Below are 19,755 nucleotides of genomic sequence, written 5' to 3' on the forward strand. Positions count from 1 at the left end.
TCTGGGGCTGGCAGGGAGCAGGTGCAGATACCGCTGATGGGGGCGGTATGAAAACTGGAATTGAACAGAGGAGCTAATTTGGTAACAGTAAATGTGGCTCCAAATTGTGCCGTCCGTTGACCTGTGAGACGCTCGTAGGGTTCTAGTCTTTGTATCGCCCCAGTGAGATCGATGGCTCTGGGCCGACGGCTCAGCCTGCGCTGCCCCGAGGCGCTTACAATCTTATTCCCCTTCTTTGGTGACTGCAGAGAAGAATTGGGAGACATTAGGGATGGGAAATGCCTGGTGGTTGATCTAGTCACCTTCCCCCATTCCCCTTGGTGGGCCAGGGCAGGATTGTTCCTGGCAGTATTTTCTGGAGAATCATCTCCAATCTCATTTTGTCCTAGAACTAGAAAAATAGTGTTACTCTAAACTCGTGCCTAGGTACCTCTGTGATGCAAGTGACAGCCACAGATGCAGACGACAGTGTAAACACCTACAATGGGGTCATTACTTACTCCATCCTGCAGCAGATACCTGAACAACCCCACCGCGGGATGTTCGCCATCAACTCAGAGACTGGCGTCATCAGTGTGCTTGGAACTGGGCTGGACAGAGAGGTGAGCACCGCAGCATTGGGTCGGAGGCACGTCCATGTGTTACGTTTGCACAGTGCGGATGGACGGCCCTAGGTTTGGAAGGGCGAGCTCCGTACTGAGACGCATTGGGAGTGGCGGACATAAGCCGTGTCACACTGCAGGATGTCTTTGGCAAACTTCCCGCTGTCTCCGTTTCTCCTGGGCGCTTGTGCCACGTTAGACTTCCCCTGCCCGGCCAGCCCTTGGGCTGAGTGAATTGTGCTTGGCGGGGAGGCAGTGGGGGGTTCAACGGGCATCTCTGCAGTGCTAGAAACTGATCCCCCCACGAGAGGCCCGATCGTTTGGCCGTGTTCGGTCAATTCAGCTAATTTAAATGCATCAAATCTCAGCCCCACGTTGGGTTTTGTGGAAACACGTTGTTGCCGAGCTTGAGCCCAGCAGAGAGGTTGCACTGGGAACGGGGCACGGAACACTCCTTGGGGACGTGAGCATACGTGGCCTTTCTAGAGACACAGGCCCCACCCTGCTCCCTTCACCGTCCATGGCAAGCGGGAGCAGGAGGCTGAGAACAGCCCTTCGCCTCATCTTGCTGCCTCCTCCCCTGCTTCACAAACAGTCACAGGTCTTCTCGGCCTGCCCCGGGAGGAGGAACCATTATTCCTGTGTTACAGAAGGGGAAACAGGCATGGCAAGGGCAGGGAGCTGCTCAAGGCCACGTGGGAAATTACTGGTGGGCCACAGCCCCTCCCTCGGAGTGTGCCGCTGTGCCAGGGCAGAAGTCTCCAGGACCTCCGGCCACACCAGTTCCAAGATGGCTGCTACAAGCTCCCAGTGAAGAGCTTGAGAGGGCACCGTTAAATCATCTTCCTTGTCCGTCAGTCAGACCACGTCACCCCTTCCTGTTCACATCCCCTGCCCTCCCTCGCCCACGCACCGTGTCCAGACAGCTCATCCTCACTGCCACGGCCCCACAGGGCTCTGCCCTGGCTGCAGCTCCGAGCGCGGTCCCCGGCCCCTCCACCAACGCCAGGCACAGCCCCTGGTCTGTGTTCCCCCATGGCAACTCCCCCAGCCACCCACCTGCCCTTCCCAACAGCAGCGCATTTGTGACTGTAATAGGGTGACCAGACTGCAAGTGTGAAAAATCAGAACACAGGGTTGGGGGGGGCAGGGGTAATAGGAGCCTATATAAGAAAAAGACCCAAAAATCGGGACTGTCCTTATAAAATCGGGACATCTGGTCACCCTAGACTGTAACGTGCTGGCAGCTCTAGTAGGGTGAGCAACGAGTTAACGGAAAGCAAGGCCCTGGCCCCAGCCACACAGGGGAAAGGCCCCGCTCTGCGCCCCGCTCTGCAGGGGAAAGGCCCCGCTCTGAGCCCCCTGTGACTCTCTCTCTCTTTCACAGACTGCCCCCCAGTACAGGCTGACAGTGCAGGCTGCAGATCTGCAGGGATATGGGTTGACAGCCTCCGCCACTGCTGTCATCGAGGTGCAGGTGAGGCTCCCAGGCTGCGGCGAGGGCTGGGCTGAGCTTCCATTAACGCACAGGGCACTACTAGAGATGCTGGGGCCACAGACCCGGCAGCTGCCTCTACACTCCCACTGCTAGCCAGGGCCATCAAACCGCTGCCCGTACCCAGTTAGCAAGCCTGCCACAGGGCTGCCCAGGAGTCCCCAGTGGGGGGCAGAGCTGAGGCCGCAGAGCCTGGCTGGAGGGGGCAGCTTTTTCAAAAACCACAAGCTGACATGGGTCTCACAAGCCACCTACAGCTCTGAAAGCACCCGGCCACTCGTGACCGGCTATTCCACTCCCATCCCAGGGCTGGTCTCCTATTCCCTGGCAGGCAGGTTTGCTCAGCTGGCTGGCCTGTTGCTCTTTAAATAGCTGTGGGGAACCAATCAGTGACATTCACCCTCTTTTTCAAAACCAGTGGAATGGCCAATCATGTGGCGCCACTCACTTAAAAAAAAAAAATCCTTACAGCCCATTGGCTGTCAGGCAGAAGGGGGGCGGAGTCCATCCGTCATATGCTGGGCAGGGCTCCACTGACACACACAAAAACCTGCCAAGACTCCACAGGCAGCAACTTGGGTAAAAAAACAGGCTTAAAACATGTAAGTTCAAAGTCGCTTTCCCCCCCCCTACCTTGACACCTGGAGGTGGCGTTTGCTCTGCTGCCTGTGAAGGGCACAGCTGGGCAGGGCAGGCGAGGGCAGGCTCGGCAGTGGGGCTGGCAGGGAGCAGCAGAGGGAGGGTGCCCCAAACCCTGGGCAGCAGTGGGCACAGGCTGACTCTTGCAACACTAGAGAAGGGGTTTCTCCCTGGCCCTCTGGAGTTACAGCAGCCCCGTGGGAGCCTGCCCCTTTGGGACTCATGACTGACAGGGGTGTGCCAGCAGTAACTACCCCACGCTCTGCAGCTCAGCTGGGGCTGGGGTCACTGGGAGCTGGTTGCAGTCCCACCCACGGGCAGCCTGCTCACACTGCGGTGTGGGGCACTGCGGCACGGAGCTCCCTGGGGATCGGGGCATCCCCCTTTACCACAGCCCTGTCTGGGGCACTCCATGGGCTCCCCTCCTAAGTGTAACTGGGGATCTGCACTCCAGCCCTGCCCCTTGGCTCCCCACCCAGACCCCTGCCCCTACCAGGGCAGAGCAGGCGGGGGCAGGGGGGAAAGGCTGCACACTGTACCCTGCTGGGACCCAGGTTTGCCAGAAGCAGCCCAGGGCGGGGGTGGGATGGGATCATGTGAGCTGGGCTCCTCCCTTGCCCATCAGCCAATCCCCACAACAAGCTGGACCAGGCTGGATCCTCCCTCTATCCTCACAGGGGACACTCCGTCCCGGGCCCTACCCTGGCTTGTCACCTTCGGGGCCACTCAGAGGAAGGGCACATCCTGGCTGCCCTCTGCTCCGGAAACCGGGTCTGATAGGGCATAAGGGTGTGGGGCCTTGTCTGGCCACGTGGGTTGAACCCTGTTGCAGGCGGCGCTAGAGACAGACTGTCCCTCTGCAGCCAAGACCTGGCACTGCTCCATGGTGCTGGGCCATCCCTCCCCAGGCCCTGCTCCTCGCCGAGGCCCCGAGGTTACTCACCGGCCTCGCTAGCTCTGCAAACAGAGCTGGGGCCATGGGAATGGTGCCACAGGGAGGGGACGGAAGGGTCCCAAGCAAATGGCCAATGCTCCGCGCTGCCCTGATCTAGGTCAGAGCTGCTTGGGCAATGCCACACATTTGTGAGTTAGACAAGTGCTGGGGGCAGCGGTTCTGCTGTGCGGGCTTCAGAAATCAGGGTTGGGCCCTTCCTCACACCCCACCCCATCGGCCTGGGCGTGTGCCAGGGGCCCTGCCTCACCCCCCACCCCCATCGGACTGTGGGTGCACCAGGGACCCTGCCTCACCCCCCACCCGCCTGGACATGCGCCAGGGACCCTGCCTGACTCCCCCCTCATTGGCCTGGGCATGTGCTAGGGGCCCTGCCTGACCCTCCTCTCCCCCCATAGGCTTGGGTGTGTGCCAGGGTCCCTGCCTCACGCACGCCCCCTATGCTGCTAGAAGGGGGGTTTCCATCAGGGTCAGACTGAGACATCCGCTCCCCGAGCGATGGCAGCTGGGCTGACGGAGACGTTGTTCCATTGTCCTCGCTGCCCGTACAGAGGGTGAGGGGGGTGTCAGGTCAGCAGAGCCACGGTGCGCAGGGGGTGGATTTTCCCAGCCTGGAGCACCATAGCGATGGAGCATAGAGCAGGCCTGAGTGCCCTGCACTTGGCCCTCCGCTCCCTCCCAGTTTACCAGAGCGTGGAGACGCTGCTCCCCTGCTGCACACACCAGTGATCGCCCCGTGCGGTGGACACTGCCGTGGGGCAGGGGAGTGGCTGTGGTGCTTTGGGGGCCAGGCGTGAGGGGCCCCGCTTGGCTCATTAACTTGTGTCCCAGGTCAAAAACACGTCCGAGGCCCCTAGCAGCTCCCTGACCATCCACGTGTTGAACACTCTGACCGGCCAGCCTGCAACAGGCCTGGCCACGCATCTGTCCCAGCTCCAAGGCCCCGGGCTGCAATGGATGGAGCTGATGAAGAGGTAGGTGTGGTGAGGCAGATGGGCTGTCCCTGGAAGGGGAAGGCCACCCCACAACCCCCCTAAGCGCAAAGGCCTGGTGCGGGGGCAAGAGGGGGGAGCTGAGCTGAAGCCTGGGGGAAGGACAGGAAAGGGTTTTTCCACCTCCTCAGGCTTCCTTCTCCCACCTGAATCTGATCCCAGCCCACAGCAGAAGAGTTGCCTGACCCCTCCCCCCCCCGGGGTGGATCCCACTGCTGGCCTGCTCCACCCCCCAGCTGGCCCGGCTCAGGCTGCACCGGGGCGTGCAGGCTGCGGGATGGGTTCTGGCAGAGTGGGCTAGGACCTGCAGCAGGCACAGGTTCCGTCTCCCCCCAGCCGGTGCCCAAGGGCTAACTGCAGCCCCTGCCCCCAGGCTGTTTGGAGAGAGGTGCAGTGCAAACAGGGTGAAGGTGGGTCTACATCTGGCCAGACTCCAAGGCAAGGCGGCCTGGTTCTCCCCCGGGCCCTGCAGGAGAACTGGCAGAGGTACTGGCACGGACCCAGCCAACGTACAGCCGTTTCCCCTGGTGCTCCCTTCCTTGGGTTGTGGGGGGGGGATTACTCCCTTCTGGTCTCTGGCCTGGCAGCTGCCTCACTGCTCGGCTGGACCCCCACTCCCCACTAACCTGGCATCATGGGGACACGCTCCAGTGGGGCACTGCCATCCGCTCTGGCTCAGCCTTCCTGGGGTGTAGGTCAGACCGCAGAGGACACAGATCCATGCTCTGACATGACCCAGTACGGTTCAATCTCCCCATCAACTCCCAGGGCGGAGTGATGTGCACACAGCACGAGGTGGTGCTGGCCAAAAAGCGTCGCCTGGAATCCCTGGGGGCAGCTCCTGCCGTCTGGAACGACCTCCCTGCCTGCTCCATCCCCAGGCGCTCTCCCCTGCTGTCACTCCTCTCCTTGCTCTGCCTTCTGCTTCCTGCGCTGCTCATGGCGGGAGCACGTCATCCCAACAGCTGTGCCTGGCTCAGCCTGCACCTGGGGCTGGATCCCAGCAAGGAGGCTCCAGGGGACTAGGGAGGGAGCAGCGGACAGCTTCAGTTTGATACACTTGTTTGGATTTCAGCTCTACCAACGTGGATGGGCACTGCCCGCTCTTCCTGGCTCCTGGGCAGGTGAAGGCTGGCACGTACAAGCTGCACTTCGACACTGGGGCTTATTGGCAGCAGCTGGGCTACACTAGCTTCTACCCCTATGTGGAGGTAAATCTAACAAGGGACCCAGACATGCTCAATTCCTCTCTCACCCGGGCGGGTTAAAGCAGGAGCGAGGAGAATCAGCCTTGTCTACAGAGCCAGCGCTAGCACGTGCAGACCCGGGAGGCAGGGAGCACGTGGAGTGCTTGACGCCCAGGACACGGGTTGCTCTGTGCCTGCCTCTCCAGAATCCTCCACTAAGTCAGGGGAAGTTGCCACAGATGCTACAAATGCACTGGAGCCCAAGGGTCAAACTCTTTGATACTCCACCGTACACTCTGCCTCGTGGCTAGCAGGGCAGCGGCTCCAGACTGACAGCAGCGTAGGGGAGCAGACTCTGGCCCCGTCTCCCTGCTCCCCACCCATCGCCTTTGCCATGTCAGAGTGAATAGGGCTCAGTGCACTCTACACGGCTAATCTGCAGTGGAGCCGCTCACTGTCAACGGGAAAGAGTTGCATTTCCTCCCGCCCTGACCGTCTGCAGACAGATCAAACTGCTGTGGGGCCGAGGCTCCCCCGAGCCAGCACATGCTGTGTCACACATGTAACCTGCTTCTCCCTTGTCTCCGCCAGGTTGTCTTCACGGTCACAGAACAAACCCGGAAGCTGCACATCCCTCTGCTGATCAGCCCCTTCTCCTATACCACCTACAAGGGGCACTAGAGCACAGGGGAGAGCAGGTGGGCATGGTGCAGGGACTAGCCCCCCGGCCGGCCTGGCCATGGCTCCAGAGACGGGCCGGAGGAAGTGACGCGAGGGAGGGCTGCGCTATTAAAGGGCTCTTTCAACAGCACTTGCCGTAGCCTGACGCATTCAGCTGCCCGTTAGCGAGCTCTGCGGAGCCGAGTGGTAAAGCAGCCAGGCAGATGGATAGCTCTGCTCCAGGAAGGGCAGCATGGCTCTGCTGCTCAGGGGCCCAGTTCTCCCTGCTGGTGAGCGCAGTCCCTCCAGAGCCAGCAGGGCTCATCCCTCTTCCCGAGGCAGAGCTGTCGGCATATGGAGGCCTCTGGGCTCCAGCCCCTGCCCAGGGCAGAAGAGGGCCTAGCTGGGAGGCCTATGGGTGCAGGACTGGCTGAGAACAGGTCTGGAGTGGCGACACTCCTCTGCTTACGGTGCGGCGGTACCCAGGGGCCAGCTACCAGCTGTCTGGCTGGCACGTTCTCTAGGCAAGGGAGCACTGGGCTGGGAGAGGTCTCCTTCCACGCTGCGGCCCGGCCCGGCCCTGCCCTGCCCTGGGAAGTGAAAAACGGTTCCTTTGGAGCCTGCTTAAAAACCTTTCTGGGGTCTGTTTAATGAGGCAGAGCCACAGCACAGCCCCCTCCCTGCGGTGCTGGGACAGGAGCCCGTGGGGAGGCTGCTGACAATATTTAGTGTGACCCAAGAGGTGATGGACAAGCACGTGCCCAGCAGTGCTAGGTTGGGGTAGCAACGAGTCCGGCTGGGCCCTGCCCCAGCGTCTGTCCCATCACTGTGGTCTCCAGTGGTTTGAAGCCCACGTTGTCCAGGGGGATGCCGAAGGCTGTGAGCTTGGCCTCATAGGTGCGCAGCAAGTCGTTGTGTGCCTGAAAGTGAAGCAGAGTGTGAGTCCCAGGGAAGTGCACACCACGCACAGGTCGTCACTAGCTAGCTCCTACCCGGGCTCCTGCACCATCCCCTGTGGTGCCCGGCAGGGGCAAAGGGGGGCTGTCATTATAACTAGGGAAACCAGAACTCGGTCCCTGAGCCAGTCTGGATGCTGGGGGTCCCTGGGTAACCCCCTCACAGAGAGAACCAGCACCGTGTGGCTAATTCCTGCCTAGCAGCGAGGGCTGCACACGCACTAGGAGATGCCAGCGTGCCAGAGGGCTGAGCTGCCAGGCCAGCACTTTCTAGCTTTGCCACATAAGCAAGAGGATTAAAGTCCTGACACAACAAGGGAGGTGCTGGGCAAAGGCTGTGTCTGTCTGTGTACACGTGAGCGGGAACAGCCCCTCCACTCCCTCCTCTCCTGCAGGAGAGATGATGTCTAACAGAGCCACATAGGAGCAGTGCCCTGCTCCTCCCAGCAGTCCCTGGAGCTTCTCCTCCATCCCCATTAGGTTTTGCACAGGAGGATTCTCCCTGCAGAGCATGTGGCATGTCCCAGCGCTGACCCTGCCTGGTTCCACTGGGGCGGGACAGAAGCAGGGTCCCCTCTCCTCACCTTGCAGACTCGGGCCAGCTCGTACTGGAGATCCTTGATGGTGTTGTTCTTGGAATCCAGCACGTCCTGGGAAGGGAGATCACAGCCTTGTTACTGGTTGGGTCCCCCGGGCATGGGTCAGAGCCCAGCTCAGCATGGTGCCATGGGAAAGCTGCAGAGATTGGCTTGGCAAGGTTCCCACAGTGCTGCCAGAGGAGATGGTGCCTGCTGGCTGGGGCTAGTTTGGGGGGGGGGGGGGGGGGGGAGACCCGGAACATAACCCCAGAACCCTGCTCAGTGTAACTGACCCAGAGACTGAGATGCCTTTAGTGCTGCCTGCCCGCCAGTTTATGTTGCATCTGGTGGGTTAGACGTGGCCCCATGCTCCCTTAGGTAACGAACACTGTGGAGAAGCCCATGCCCCTGCACTGCACTGGGGGAACTCGCAGCCCACTTCACCCCACTCCAGCCTGGTTTCCTCCCAGCACCAAGCCGAAGATATGAAGATATGACCGAGGGAATCCTCAGGCCACTCTGTGGAGTGCGACCTTAGTCCCCGGGGAGGCATTAAGAGTGGGAGACAAGCAGTCCCCACCTGATCCCACCTCCTGCCTCACAACCACAGAGTCCGAATCCAGCCCATTGACAGCCAACCTAGCACAGACCCCGGGCTCTCTGCAGTTGGGGAAAGTGGAGATCGGAGGAGATCCAGGGCCCTGGTGGCTGAGTAGGGCCCTTTCTCTGTGGGGGCCAAACTGCTCCACCTGGTCTGCCATTCTGGGGTTCAGGAATGTGTTCTCCCTTCGGTTAAGCGGCTGGTTTGCTGCAGAGGCTTTGGGATGCGTGGAGGCTACAAATGTGTCTATTAAGCATGAGGTGCCTGACTTGCCAGCAGCCTGTGCTCTGCAGAGGGCAGCAAACGAACAACAGGCCCTCACCTGGAACCTCCACTGCATCAGCCGCTCGCTGGAAAAGGCTCCAGTCGAACTGTGACTCTCGTGCCAGGGGCGACTATGGCAGCTTCCAGGGTGGAGGGCCCTGCTCAGGGGCTGGCCTCAGGAAGGCAGGGGACCCCCAGTTTGAGGCCATATTATGAAAGGAACCCTGGGGGGGTATGGAGTTGTGATGAGGTGAGGTGGCTGTGCCTCACGTGTGCTGCTTGGCCTTTCCGCTCCAAGAACCCAACCAGGGGCCTCCGAGAGCTTGTCTACACTAGTTAAATTGGTCCTGAGATGTACCAACGGTGCCGCTCCATGAGAGGGGAAGGCCAGGGCTGCATTTTTGCTGCTCCGTCACCTAACTGCTCAAACGCCAGGGCCCAGGCTACACGGCACCCATGCAGAGTTACAGACCGGAAGCTTCGCAGCGTAGATGCAGCCTGCAAGAGGCAGCTGAGCAAAGGAATTCGGAGACTCCAGCACCGCCAGCAGCTGCTGGAGAGATGTCGCCTTGGTGGTTTCTGAAGAATGCGTTTTGTGATCTGCTCTCCCCAGGCCAGGCAGTGGCGCTCATTCCATCCCAGTGTCTGAGCACTACAGCACTGTTACTGGTTCACACTCCCAACCCCCCAGGGAGGGAGGGAAATTGTATCTCCATTACAGTGCTGCAAGCTGAGCTCGGGGTGGATGAAGTGACTGGCCCCAGGTCACACAGGAAATCCATGGCTGAGCCAGGAACCCAGGTTTCCCAAGGCCCGAGCCCGTTTGCGCTGGGCTGGGACAAAGGCAGACAAGTGCTGCTTCTCCTGTTACTGCTGCTACTTGCTTGGCATGTGGAATCACTAAGCCTGTTCTCCCCCCCCCAGGAGCTCCCCGCCATGTATTTTTAGGGTGCCAGACGTCCCAGAGCCTGCTGTGAGCCACAGAGGGAAAGCAGGTGGTGTGGGGGGGAGTGACTAGTGAGATTCATCTTAGTTCTCATTGGTCATTATGTCCCCACTAGCCCCCATGGCCACAAAGCCCCTCCAAATCAGGCGCACCTCCACTAGAGCTGGCAGGTGTCATTGCCAGCTCCAGGAGACATACCTGTGCTAGCTCTCATCGAGCTACCTGCTAAAATCTAGAGGTGCGAGCAGCAGGAGAGGCTGGCCGCCCCAGGATGTCACTTGGAGCGAGGAATCGCCTTCCAGCTCCAAGTGCTGGCGTGGCCAGAGTGGAGCCCGCTTAGATTGCCGGGGGTGGGGCCGCCAGGAGAGGGCTGTCTCCGCAGAGCTGGCCAGGGGAAGCCTGGGTGAGGCTGCTGCTCAGGGGGTTCCATCCCTCACCTTGACAGAGTACAAACAAGCACGGTGCCCGGCCTGCAGAGCCTGGCACACAAAGGAATCAGCAGCCCCGACAATTCTCCTGTGGGTTGGGACTCGGCCCAGCCCTTTCCACCGTTGCGGGAGCGAGACTCAGCGCTGAGCCTGCCCCTCGTGTCCCAAGGGGGCTACCCATACAATGGCCTTCATGGGAGTGAGAGGAGGCCGCTGAAGCCCATCCCCTTACCACAGCGGTAGCCTAGGGATTCTGGCAGGACAGTGGAACATGTTGGGGCTTTTCCCTGAGTGTGCCAGGGCCCCAGCTCTACACACATCTTAGAGGTGAAATTCTCCCAAGATGAGGGGTGAATCTTCCTTCCTCCCACCCCATTGGGCCTCTCCTCCTGCACCACAAGCCTGGGGCTGTGCTAACAGACCAGAAGCTTTGACCTAACTACCATGGTCAGCTAGCCACCAGGCGGGAGTAACAGAGTGTGAGGTCCCACAAGGTTGGGCCTCGCTCCTCAGAGGGTGCAGGGAGAAGGAGAGGGCTCTCGCCTGGTCACAAAGGGACCATTCTCTGATGCCTTCTCCAAGCCTGTCTGCACCTCCAGCAGGATCCCTCTCCGGCTACAGAGACTGCTCTCAACTCTTTGGTGCTGGGGTTCAAAGGCCAGAGATTTAGCCCATGTTTAGTCACAGAGCAGGCCCGGCCCCCCTATGCAGCCTCATAGACTCATAGACTTTAAGGTCAGAAGGGACCATTATGATCATCTGGTCTGACCCCCTGCATGCTGCAGGCCACAAAACCATCCCTACCCTTTCCTTGACTCTGCTGATGAAGTCCCCAAATCCTGTGTTTTAGTGACTTCAATTGGCAGAGAACCCTCCTGCTAGAGATCCCTGCCCCATGCTGCGGAGGAAGGCGAAAAACCTCCAGGGCCTCAGCCAATCTACCCTGGAGGAAAATTCCTTCCCGACCCCAAATATGGCGATCAGTAATACCCCGAGCATGTAGGCAAGAGTCTCCAGCCTGACCCTTGTTAGCCATTATACTGTTTACTGTTATACTGTATACAGCCCTATCACCCCAAGCCCTAACCCTTGCAGTGGGGCGGGGGCAAGCCCAGCAAGAAGTGACCCTTCTGCTATCTCTCCCCCAAGACCCTGAAGCAGGATACGGTACCTCCAGTTTGCGTGTGACCATGGTGAGGGCGCTGGGGTCGAGATTGGAGGCTGAGAGGACTTCGTTAAGCTGCACCTCCTTCTTCTCCAGTATGTTGGAGAGGGCCTTCAACTTGCGCTCCAGGAGCAGGTTCTTGAAGCCAGTCTTCTGCTGCACCTCATTAATAGCTTTGGTGAACTTCTGATAGAGCTCGTCTCGTTCTGCCTGCACCTGCTCAGGAAAGAGCCACACCCAGTTAGCAAGGAGACCTCCATGCCGTGCCTTCAAAACCACCTGCTCCGCACTGCAGTGCAGGAACAGCCACCCTGGGACTGACCAATGGGCCACCAGGTTGGGTAACATGCCCCTGACAGTGGCCCATACTGGAAACTTCAGTGGAAGTTAACATACCCGACTCCCAGCGGGAAAATCCCTCCCCTTAAGCAAGAGGAATGAGGCGTGTGGAGCATTTCTCCCCAGCCAGCACCACGGCATGTGTGTTCGTTAGCACATGCACCCGATGGGCCTGACTTTAATAAGCACAGAATACCTGCCAGAGCCGGGAATGTCATACACTACCCCCGCCAAACAGCTCCTGCCCCAGACGGATTTCCCCTTAGCCCGCTTTCATTCCTCTGCACTGTACGCCCAGCTCCTGTCCTAGTTTCCACCTCAACAGCTACGTTTTGTGCTTCTCCAAAGGGGACCAAGTGCTCTGTAAACATTAGCCAATCCTCAGGTCATCTCTGAGAGGCCGGTATTACTATCCCCAGGTCAAGATGGGCTGGCTGAGAGACTGGCCCCAGGTCACACCATGAATCAATAGCAGAATCGGGAAGAGAACCCATGAATCCTTGCTCCTAGCAGAGCGGTGCTGTGAAACCATCCTCTGGTAGCCACGGTCTCCTCCTTTTTTTAACAGTGAGGGGAATTAATCATTGGATCAACTGACCTCGGGGCATGATGGATTCTCCATCACTTCGAATCTTTAAACCAAGACTGATGTCTTTCTCAAAGATGTACCATAGCTCAAACCAAAGTTATGGGCTTAATGCAGAAATCACTGGGTAAGGTTCTCTGGCCTGTGCTTTGCAGGTCAGATTAGGTGGTGACAATTGTCCCTTCTGGCCTTAAAGTCTATGGCTGTGACTCCCCAGGACCCTATTCTGGCCCTCAGAGTAACCCCAATGCCAAGTGCATACAGGGGTCACCCATGAGCCTTGCAGCGGGTAGGAATGGCAGATGTTAGCAGCAGCAACTAAGAGAACCTTGGCTCTTATCTAGTTAATGTGTCAGAATTAAGACATTTTCCAAATGCACTGAATATGCTGCTGCCCCAATGACAGCTTGTTAATGAGGTCTCCTATCAATGTTCACATTGCTGGGGATTCTCCGGGAATTGCAGACAAGCTCCATGCTTAACCCACTCAGCTGGGGGAAAGACCCTCAGGCTACAAGCACTTAACCTGAAGCATGCTCCCTGAAGGCTGGCATGCCAGTAACAGACTCCGCCTGGTCAGAGCAGGGAGCATCCTAAAGCCAGCGGTTAGATGAGAGACCGAGGATGCTAGTTCCAATGGTGATCTGTTGCTGTGCTGTATCCAGCACTCCCTCACCATAGCAGGGAGATTCTCAGCAACCATCTCTCTTGTCTTCCTCCTGGCCTAATACTGCAGCCAGGCAACCCCAGGCCAGGAAGGGACCAGCGGAGCATACGTTATTGTTTAGTCAAGTACAAAGCTGGGCCTGTCTACTGAGCACAGGAGATGGCAGAGCAGAGAGAGAGCTCAGAGGAGGCAGCTGCTCATACGGAACTCAGAGGGTGTCAGAACCCAGGACAAGCCCAGGCTGAGCTGAGGCCTATGCAGTCATCTACAACGTTACCATTGTGACATCATCTCATACCGCAGGATCCCAGCTGTTCAGAGAGGGCAGGTGCGGGAAGGGAACTCCCCATGCTCAGGTGCTCTCACTTTGTGCCCATGGCTCTCACCTTGCTGAACCTCTGCTCCAGCACTTCATGTTCCCACTGAAGGTCTTTTAATTCCTTCTGGGTGACTTTCAAACGGGCCTTTGTGTTCTGCAGAGGGGAGGAAAAGGGGAAAGAGACTAGACGCATGCTATGGGTTCCTGGGGCGGGGGAGAGGCGGCACAGGAGAATACCAGACTCTCCTCCCCAAGCTGGGCATCACCCGCACAGAATCCTTTCTTTCTTAACAAGACACGTGCGGCTCAGGAGTCAGCCCCGGGGGGCAGGAATCCATTATTCCCCTTCCTCCACTAGAGTGAGATCCTCTGCACCCCCGAGTTCGGGAATCCCCACCAGATGCTATGCTAAGGACACCAGCGTAAGCCAAGCACGACTGAAGGGGATTCCATTTTGGAGTCTGTCAGTGTAGTTCCCAGATGACCAGCAGAGGCCACTATTCAAGCCCAATCTATACCCTGGACACAGCACAAGGCAGGCTCTGAGAAGGAGCGGGAGAGACACTACAGGACATGGGACCTAAACCGGATGGGAGCCGAGCAGGTGACTCACAGCCAGTGCCTCCTTGTCCTTCTCGTAGTGGGCTAGCTTCTTCTGCAGCTCGGCCACCTCCTCCCGGGCCCGCTGCAGGGGCTCTGTTTGCCTCTTGTTCTGAAGCAGCACTTCCGCCATCTCCTTCTCCAGGTGATCCTCCTTCTTCTTCATCTCCTCCATCTGCTCCTGTTCTCAGGGGCAGATACACAAGTACTGAGTCCCTGAGCAGGGCTGCCAGCATGGGGCATCGCAGCAGGAGACCCTAGGCCTGCAGGACTCCCAAGCACTGCATGTAGCACTGCCACAGCAGCATCCTAGCCGATGGCTTAAAATGGCCATGTTTATAACGCAGCTGCATGATCTTCACGAGTGTAATTGTGTAAATGTGTCACCACTCCTCAGGATTAGAGGTGATGGTGCTCACAAAGCATATGAAGCAGCGGGGGAACCCCTGCAGTGGAAGGCACTCAATGGGAAGCCAATACTGAAATGCGTGTAGTTAACAGGCAGGAACTGTCACCTCCAAGAGAGCGTCAGTCCTCTCCACCACTGGGCTTCCGGCCCAGCTGTGTCCCCATTCCGGCGCTGGGCACAGGCTAGCGTTACCTTGAGAGTGTTGATGAGTGCCAGGTTGTTGAGGGTGACGTCGTTGTAGTAGTTCTTGATGTCACTGAAGGCCTTCTCGTGGTTCTTCATCAGCGTGTTGATCTGTCCATTTTTCCTCTCCTCGATCTCATGAATCTCCGTTTTCCTCCGCAGATCCAGCTCGTCCCGCAGCACGCGCATCTTCTTGTCATACTTGGCCTCAATCTCTGAAGGGAAGCACCACACATGGCTGAGTGACCACCCCATAGGGCAGGCCAGACAGGCTGGGACCCAGTGCATGAGCTCCCCTTTGCTGCTGCTACAAGCTGCTTGGTCAGTCCACACTATGGGGATGGTACTCTTGGAAAGGATGCCCATTAATGGTGCCATATCAGCTCCCATTAGCGCATGGAGCAGTTACAGCAGACTCATGGAAGGGAATGCCCAGAAACCCTGGCTGACTGCGGTGCCCAGACACCTTAGGCAGGGGAGCACTAGAAACACTCAGGTAATCATGCAAATCGAACCACATTATAATAAAGAGGTACCAGCACAAGGCCTAGGTGCCTGTAAAGTCTCCTCCAGCCTTAGAGCCCTGCAGCTCCAGAGAGCCAGTAATCAGCTGTGAGGGGCACTTACTGCTTAGTGCCCACGAGCCCATAGTGTTAAACAGTCCCCCCGACAGAGATGGGGGGAGCAGGGCTGCACTGCCACATGGAGACAGGCAGCGTAGAGGTTGACCCGAGTCCACCCTTGAGTGGCAGCAAAGCACCCGCTGCTGGTGCTGCTCTGATCCATTCTGCGTGCGCACAGACAAGCTGCTCCTGGGAATTCAGACAAGCCACTCAGCCTTACAGCCCACAAGCAGCGGAAGAGGGGAGGAGGAGGAGAATGGCCATCCGCCAGCTAGGCCCTGTTTTGCTTCGGGGAGGGAGCCCAGCGGAGGCACAGTGTGATGAGTGCTAAGACAGCTCTCTCTCTGGGTTTCATACAGGAGTCCAAATAGGAACTGACCTTTCACTTGTCTCTCAAAGTCGCTGCGCAGCCGCGTGATCTCCTCCTCTTGTTTCTGACAGGGAGAAGCTGCACGTTAGACCTGGATAGCCAAATAGAGAGAGAAATCCTCCCCTACGCACAGGCTCAGAGTCAAGGCCATCTGCGCACCTGGCTGCAGTGAAAAGCCATCACAGAAAGGGGGATCGGATCAGCTGATGCCCTGGAGCACATGGTTTGATTACCAATCCTACTGCAGTTTGCAGAGTGACCCATGCAGTTACTGGCCATCAGGTTCTCCAGCCCCATGTTGGATTCTGACTCCTGCAGCACTGACTCCCAGCCCCAGGAGGACAGACTTCCTTCAGTGACTCTAAATAGATCTCCCACAGATGTCACTGGGTGACCCCTTAGTTTCACATGATGGGGATGGTGCAAGGATCAGGGACTGATCAGTCTCCATTCAGCCCTTCAGAGCCTGGATGTCTCAGTAAGGTGCCCCCTCTCGCCTCCTTCTCTGACAAGCTACCCTTGGGCTCTCCCATCTCCGTTACATGCCAAGACCACCCAGACCTCGGACTTGCTCTGGCGTCTCTGCTGCGCTCTTCTTCCAGGCTGCGGTGAGGAGGCTGGACAAGCCCTGCAGCTAAGGCGTCCCCAGCCCCAGGATTATCTGTCTGAGAGCAACGTACCATGCGCAGGTTTTTCACCACCACCTCGTTGGCCAGCTCCTGCTCCTTTAGCTCCACTTTCAAGGTGCGCATATCCTTGCGCAGCTCCGTCTCCTGGGTGCGGTGCTCCTTCTGGGCCAGCTTCATGGACACAGTGCCCTCTGCCTTCAGTTCTGTGATGTTGTTCTGGTGCTCGTACAACAGGTGCTTCACCTTCTGCTTGTAAACCTGGAAGAAGGGAACTCAGTGGTGTAAAGCCCCCAGACAGGGATGGGAGCAGGGGGAGCCCAGCAGTGGGGACCCACCCCTCTGCAGGGGCCTGGGAAGAGGGGCATTAGCAGATACGGGCAAGAACACATTTGAACTTGAAATACTGCCTGAGACACCCCTTGCTAGTGTCCTGCCCAACTCCCTTTGCCCCCTCCTTTTCTCCCATGCTGCTCGGGGCCCACACAGAGAACACCGGGTGCTACTAATTATGGGCACAGCCAAGCAAGGATCTATGGTACCCGTAAGGAAAGCTGGAGTCCACTAACCGTCTTCCCTTAGCCTCTCACTTTAATCTCCACTTGATGCCGCTCCTCGGCCTCCTCCATCTCACGGTCCTTGTTGCGCAGCTCCGCCTTCTTCTCATCCAGCTGCCGACGGGTGATCTCCCAGAAGGTGTGGATCTTGTCACGCTCCAGCTGGAAGTAGTTGCGCTCCTCCCGTTCGCGGTCCAGCTCCTCCCGAAGACGCACAATGTGCTCCTCCAGCTGCAGCGCCAACAAGCGCAGCTGGTGAAGGCACTGGCGGGGGAGTTCTCCTCCCACAAAATTGCTGACTTACGTCTCTCTAGCACCCGTCACCCTCTGGGGGCCCAAAGCTCTTTCCAAACTACCCCCAGCAATCCCTACAGCCTCCCCTGGGTGGAGCATGGCAGCTGTTTAACAGGATACAGAAGTTTAGGACGAGAAGTGATGATGCCATATCCAACAGAAACCACGGGGCGTTTAGGGAGGTAGACTGTAATTAGCCATTAAGATATGGATACTGGGACTAACACCCTGACCTCTAGAAAAGGGAGCTAAGGCATCTTGATTGATCGGAAGGGAACAGACCCGCAGATCTATTTGTCATCTGGAAGAGCAGTGCTGCATTCATTGATAACCAATTCGGACTCAGAATTGCAGGCTCCTCTTTCAGACTGCAGGGACATTGGGTCAGGGATCATGTCTTCATATGTGATTGTAAGCAGCCAGCAAAGCAGGGCCTTTGGCCATTACCATACTAAATAATAATACCAGGGAAGAGGGCTACCTCCTGAATCACTAACTCCCCTTCGCACAGCACCTAGTCCAGTCTCTCATTCAAGATGCGCTGAGAGCGCAGCAGCTAGCATGATTGCAGATCATCAAACCACAGACTGAACAATCATAGAACTGAATCTGAACGAATACCACTTGAGGAATTGGTTTGCTTGGGCCCGGAGACAAGAGGAAAGTGTATTTATGGCATGGGGTGTATGAATGCCCTAGCAACAGACATTGATTTCATCAGTAATTCAAGTTCTAAAAGGGTTATACACCTGTATCAGAGTGAGTGGAGGGGGCTTTCTCCAATAGGAAATAAGGACAGAACAAGACATAGCGCTCAGACTAACAGGGAAATGCTAGACTGTGTCACAGAAAACCTTTTATAACTACTAGACAGAGGAGGGCACAGAATCCTGGTCACGGGCAACAGAGTGCAGGCTAGATGAGGGACACAGGGAAGTTATGGAAGCTCTGGAGAGGGAGAGATGAGATGGTTAAACCCTTGGGGAACCCAGCTACACCCCAAAGCCCACAACGAGTCCGCTCTTGTGATACCCATGCAAATAGTTCAGGCATGTGAGGGATGGTGCCGTTGTTGGTGTGAAAACCCACCCTGTCTTTTCTACTAACCTTCACCATCTGCCATCTCCATCTCATGGGTTGAACCAAACCTTGTGCACTTCATGCCACCAATAATCCTTACAAATGGGAGCCTCCTCTCGCCAGGAGCTCGGTGGCCGTGCGAAGCCCTTGGGCAGAGAGCCCTAGGAGAGAAGCTGTGAGCTCTCACCTGATCCTTGCTCATGTCCTCCGGGGGGACAGCATCCACCACTGCTGCAGCTTTGCCTCCCTTGGCTTTTTTGCCACCTTTCTTTTTGGGCGCCTTAGAAAAGAAAACAATATACATGACAGGCGTGCATAGCTCAGACCGACAGAGGTGCCACCGACCTGGGCTGCTGGGGACCACTGGGTGTGGATGTCATTCTTATTAAAGAGATGACACTAGGTAGGATCATCCAGTTCCCCACAGGCGCAGCTTTGTTGTGCAGCTTTCAGAGGGCTGGAGGGTCAGTAAAGGTACAAGAAACTCCACACCAAAGCAATTAACTAAGACAGCACTGGTACTGCTACTTCTGGTGCTGGGGACTGGGATGCATGGCTCCCTCTCACACTCCCAGAGCAGCCCAGGGAATTCAGGGGGCCTGGGGCAAAGCAATTTCGGGGGCCCCTTCCATAAAAAAAGTTGCAGTACTATAGAATACTATATTCTCGTGGGGGCTCCTGCAGGGCCCGGTGCAAATTGCCCCACTTGCCCCCCCCCCCTCTGGGCGGCCCTGCACACTCCCCATGCTATGTCTTGTGTGTCCTCGCTCACCCAGATCCCATGTGGTGCTACTTGTCCTAACCAGCCAGGGAGCGTGAGTGCATTTTGGAGCAGCCTGCGCCCTGTGATGAGCTAGGGGCATGCAACAGGTGCCATGGGCTGGTGCAGCCAAGGTCTCAGAATGACCCGTCACCCGGAAGGACTGTGCGACCCAGAGCTCAGGGCATTGACCAGCCCAGCTGCAGCTCCAGGGAGGCCACTGCAGCCATCAGTCCCGAGCAAAGTGCCCCAGGCACAGAGGAACGGGACAATTCTGCTGCCTGCCCCAGAACCCTGCCCCAAATGCTGCTGCCCCCCAGCACACCGGGGGCTCCCAGGAGACCCCTGAACCTAGTGTTTTCCTCCCAGCGCCCCCCTCGATCCCGGGGATCCCCCAGCCCCCCCAGGGGACCCCTCCAACCCAGGGGCTCCCCCCAGCGCCCCACTCGAATCCAGGGAACCCCTCCAACCCAGGGGCTCCCCCCAGCACCCGTCACCCCCAGGGGACCCCTCCAACCCAGGGGCTCCCCCCAGCGCCCCACTCGAACCCAGGGAACCCGTCCAACCCAGGGGCTCCCCCCAGCGCCCCAGTCACCCCCAGGGAACCCGTCCAACCCAGGGGCTCCCCCCAGCGCCCCACTCGAACCCAGGGTCCCCCCCTCACCATGGCTCCTGCAGCTGCTGCTCGCGCTCGGCGGAGTCACCGAGTCTCCAGGCAACCGCCGGGGAAGCCTCGCGAGAACTCCGGGCCGCCCATAGCAACGCGCGCCACGGCCCTAGCAACCGCCGGCGGCGCTGCTCCCTGCGGAGCCCGGCCTGGCTCGGGGGGCGGGGCCCTGCCCCAGACCCGCCCCGCCCCGCCCCGCCCCGCCCCGCA

General features: G+C 58.2%; 2 protein-coding genes across 4 annotated transcripts; one reads left to right on the forward strand and one right to left on the reverse strand.

The window, feature by feature from the left end:
* The first annotated feature begins 36 nt into the window (after nt 1–36).
* Nucleotides 37–6,678, forward strand: LOC117886736 (5-hydroxyisourate hydrolase-like). The gene is made up of 6 exons (XM_034788780.1): nt 37–45; nt 396–602; nt 1,990–2,079; nt 4,520–4,662; nt 5,756–5,891; nt 6,459–6,678. The coding sequence occupies exons 1-6, from the start codon at nt 37–39 to the stop codon at nt 6,546–6,548; spliced, it is 675 nt and encodes a 224-aa protein (XP_034644671.1). The 3' UTR covers nt 6,549–6,678.
* A 468-nt stretch (nt 6,679–7,146) lies between these two features.
* GAS8 (growth arrest specific 8) lies at nt 7,147–19,755 on the reverse strand. 3 transcript variants are annotated; one of them, XM_034788540.1, is made up of 11 exons: nt 19,543–19,755; nt 18,306–18,398; nt 16,778–16,975; nt 16,242–16,448; nt 15,571–15,625; nt 14,578–14,783; nt 13,990–14,157; nt 13,444–13,530; nt 11,472–11,681; nt 8,068–8,133; nt 7,147–7,447 (listed from the first exon to the last, which is right to left on the reverse strand). In XM_034788540.1, exons 1-11 carry the CDS (start codon nt 19,543–19,545, stop codon nt 7,298–7,300), a joined length of 1,443 nt encoding a protein of 480 aa, XP_034644431.1. In that variant the 5' UTR covers nt 19,546–19,755; the 3' UTR covers nt 7,147–7,297. The 3 variants fall into 3 exon arrangements, with proteins under 3 accessions (XP_034644431.1, XP_034644430.1, XP_034644432.1); XM_034788539.1 differs by lacking the exon at nt 19,543–19,755 and having other exon boundaries at nt 18,306–19,264; XM_034788541.1 differs by lacking the exon at nt 19,543–19,755 and having other exon boundaries at nt 16,757–19,263.

The sequence above is a fragment of the Trachemys scripta genome, chromosome 13 (assembly GCF_013100865.1).
Source record: "Trachemys scripta elegans isolate TJP31775 chromosome 13, CAS_Tse_1.0, whole genome shotgun sequence".
NCBI lineage: Eukaryota > Metazoa > Chordata > Testudines > Emydidae > Trachemys > Trachemys scripta.

Excerpts from the sequence above, each read along its gene's own strand:
- LOC117886736 (XM_034788780.1), top strand. Across the intron at positions 2,080-4,519 it reads CTGCTGTCATCGAGGTGCAG|GTCAAAAACACGTCCGAGGC; the intron begins GTGAGGCTCCCA and ends CTTGTGTCCCAG. Across the intron at positions 4,663-5,755 it reads TGGATGGAGCTGATGAAGAG|CTCTACCAACGTGGATGGGC; the intron begins GTAGGTGTGGTG and ends TTTGGATTTCAG.
- GAS8 (XM_034788539.1), bottom strand. The coding sequence starts at position 18,422 with ATGTATATTGTTTTCTTTTCTAAGGCGCCCAAAAAGAAAGGTGGCAAA. Across the intron at positions 14,784-15,570 it reads CTTTGAGAGACAAGTGAAAG|AGATTGAGGCCAAGTATGAC; the intron begins GTCAGTTCCTAT and ends GCTTCCCTTCAG. Across the intron at positions 14,158-14,577 it reads CACTCATCAACACTCTCAAG|GAGCAGATGGAGGAGATGAA; the intron begins GTAACGCTAGCC and ends CCCTGAGAACAG.